General features: G+C 54.4%; 1 protein-coding gene across 1 annotated transcript in view; it reads left to right on the top strand.

Annotated features, from left to right (window-relative positions):
• The first annotated feature begins 729 nt into the window (after positions 1–729).
• The window catches only part of LOC109536570 (exportin-1), a 4,446-nt gene continuing 1,887 nt past the window's right edge, over positions 730–3,288 (top strand). The window contains exons 1-3 of the mRNA XM_048662979.1: positions 730–841; positions 915–2,948; positions 3,128–3,288. The exon at positions 3,128–3,288 is cut by the window's right edge and continues 5 nt beyond it. Of these exons, the coding sequence (XP_048518936.1) occupies positions 990–2,948; positions 3,128–3,288 (2,120 nt within the window). The 5' untranslated portion in view covers positions 730–841; positions 915–989. The remainder of the gene's footprint in view (positions 842–914; positions 2,949–3,127) is intronic.

The following is a 3,288-nucleotide window of genomic DNA, read 5'->3' as shown; positions in this document are numbered from 1 at the left end:
CGGAGGCAAAATGAGTAAGAACGCTCATTTGTACATCATTCTAGACAGAAATAAATGGCCTTTTTAGAAAGTGAACCATGGATGGGGAAATGTTGACAGTTTTGTGACAATAGATGGCGGTACTGCCACCTGACCTAGGATCAGCTAAACAAAGGACAGGGCATCGTAGGTTAGACAAGGAAAGATCTAGTTTTGTTACTGGACCCCAAATTTTAAATGCCGGCTTTGTGTGTGACTTGTGGAAAAGTATTTTCAACTGATACTAATCGTGATCGACATGAACAATTATGGTATCAATTGTTTTTATGAAAGTAATATGTTTAAATGTTTGCAAAGATACGATATTTTATTTAAAAATTGCAACACACTGACCCAAACTAACCCAAAAAAAATGGAAAAAACACTTACCAACCCACCAAGAAAAGTTACTAACGCAAACAAACTCAACCATTCGCATCTTAACCGGAGGAAAAACAAAGTTGACCGCAACGCTGCTGGACTGTTGGCAACTGCGCGCCGCTGGTTTATCTGTCCACTGGGGCCATCTAGGGACTGGAATTTTTCCGGCAATTTCGGGGCTTTGGGGCTGGAGCCCTGGGGACCAAGGGGCGCTTGGGCGGTTGTTAGGGCCAAATGCTCCATGGGAACTGCCTAGAATTGAATAAAACGGGATTAAAGCGGGTTGCGGCAGCGCCACCTCTAGGCAGCCAGTGCGTAGCAGATTGACAGCCCTGACAGCCTTCACAAGTCAATGTCGCGTTCGGTTTTGCGCTATTTGTGACCAAAGTTTGTTAGTGTGGTTTTGCTTGGGAATTTTGTCGGGCTCCAGGTAGATTCAGCGGTAAGTAGAGGCTCGAGAGCCCCAACCGGCAGGCGTTACAAGAGTGTACAGGAGTATAGCGTTGTTGTTGCAGATTTGAGGTCCAGGTTATGCCTGCATCCTGCTGATTATCGGCAAGCGCTAGACCCGTGAGACTGTGTTTGAGAGAATGACGACTGTACCGCTTGGCCAGCAGGCCGCCGCCGCCCTGCTGGACTTCAACCAAAAGCTGGACATCGGCCTGCTGGACAGCGTGGTCGTGAGCATGTATGTGGGCAACGGCGAGACGCAGCGCATCGCCCAAGAGGTGCTCACCACACTGAAGGAGCACCCGGACGCTTGGACGCGCGTGGACACCATTCTGGAGTTCTCCAGCAACCAGCAGACGAAATACTTTGCCCTGCAGATCTTGGAGCAGGTGATCAAGACGCGCTGGAAAATCCTGCCGAAGAACCAGTGCGAGGGCATCAAGAAGTACATCGTGTCGCTGATCATCAAGACCAGCTCGGATGCGGAATCGCTCGAGGCGAATCGCACCTATTTGAACAAGCTGAACATGATCCTGGTGCAGGTGCTGAAGCGCGAGTGGCCCAAGAACTGGGAGAGCTTCATTCCGGACATCGTGGGCGCGAGCAAGACGAACGAGAGCCTGTGCCAGAACAACATGATCATCCTGAAGCTGCTCAGCGAGGAGCTGTTCGATTTCAGCGCCGGCCAGATCACGCAGACCAAGGCGAAGCACCTGAAGGACACGATGTGCTCGGAGTTCTCCGGCATCTTCCATCTGTGCCAGTTCGTGCTGGAGAACTCGCAGAACCCGCCGCTGGTCAACTCCACGCTGGAGACGCTGCTGCGCTTCCTCAACTGGATCCCGCTGGGGTACATCTTCGAGACGAAGCTGATCAGCACGTTGACGTTCAAGTTCCTGCCAGTGCCGATGTTCCGCAACGTGACCCTCAAGTGCCTGACGGAGATCGCGGGCGTCAGCGCCACCAACTACGAGGACATGTTCCTGGCCCTGTTCACGCAGACGATGGGCCAGCTGGAGGGCATGCTGCCCCTCAAAACCGACATCAAGTCGGCGTACGCCTGCGGCCAGGACCAGGAGCAGAACTTCATCCAGAACCTGGCGCTCTTCCTGTGCACGTTCCTCAAGGAGCACGGCATCCTGGCCGAGCACCAGACGCCCGTGCTGGTGAACGCGCTCTGCTACCTGGTGCTCATCTCCGAGGTGGAGGAGGTGGAGATCTTCAAGATCTGCATCGAGTACTGGAACAGTCTGGCGTCCGAACTCTACCGGGACGCCGAGCTGCACCACGTGACCAGCGGCCCGATCTTCTACCCGAACAATCGGCGCAACATCTACCAGGAGGTGCTGGACAAGGTGCGCTTCATCATGATCTCCCGCATGGCCAAGCCCGAGGAGGTGCTGGTGGTGGAGAACGACAACGGGGAGGTGGTGCGCGAGTTTATGAAGGACACCGACTCGATCAACCTGTACAAGAACATGCGGGAGACGCTCGTCTACCTCACCCACTTGGACTATGCGAACACCGAGCGCATCATGACGTCGAAGCTGCAGCACCAAGTCGACGGGACCGAGTGGTCGTGGAAGAACCTGAACACGCTCTGCTGGGCGATTGGCAGCATTTCGGGCGCGATGCACGAGGAGGACGAGAAGCGGTTCCTGGTCACCGTCATCAAGGACCTGCTGCTGCTCTGCGAGCACAAGCGCGGCAAGGACAACAAGGCCATCATTGCCTCCAATATTATGTACGTGGTCGGGCAGTACCCGCGCTTCCTGCGCGCCCACTGGAAGTTCCTCAAGACGGTGGTGAACAAGCTGTTCGAGTTCATGCACGAGACGCACGACGGCGTCCAGGACATGGCGTGCGACACCTTCATCAAGATTGCGATGAAGTGTCGGCGCCACTTTGTCACCACGCAGATCGGCGAGTCCTGCCCCTTCATCGAGGACATCCTGTCCTCCATCTCGACCATCATCTGCGACCTGCAGCAGCAGCAGGTGCACACGTTCTACGAGGCCGTGGGCTACATGATCAGTGCGCAAGTCGACCAGCCCACGCAGGAGGCTCTCATCGAGAAGTACATGCAGCTGCCCAATCAGGTACCCTCCTCCCTTTGTTCTCTCCCTGCTCGCTTACCTTTGGTGTCCGGAAAATCGACGTTTTCACTCACACTGACACTCACTCGCCGACACGTCTCCGGTGTCAACAACTCGCTCATTTGTTTCACGTCTTTTGTTTGCACGCATGCTCCAATAATGCCATGGTTCTGTTTGTGTAGGTGTGGGACGATATCATTAGCCAGGCCAGTAAAAACGTGGACATTTTGAAGGAGATCGAGGTGGTCAAGCAGCTCGCCAGCATTCTGAAGACGAATGTGCGAGCGTGCAAGGCGCTCAATCACGCCTACGTGCTTCAACTGGGCCGCATCTACCTCGACAT

Source organism: Dendroctonus ponderosae, unplaced genomic scaffold, assembly GCF_020466585.1.
Source record: "Dendroctonus ponderosae isolate FM_Combo_2020 unplaced genomic scaffold, Dpon_F_20191213v2 Dpon_F_20191213_12, whole genome shotgun sequence".
Taxonomy (NCBI): Eukaryota; Metazoa; Arthropoda; class Insecta; order Coleoptera; family Curculionidae; genus Dendroctonus; species Dendroctonus ponderosae.
The sequence above is the reverse complement of the archived record's forward strand: the minus strand, read 5'-3'. Positions and strand labels throughout refer to the sequence as shown.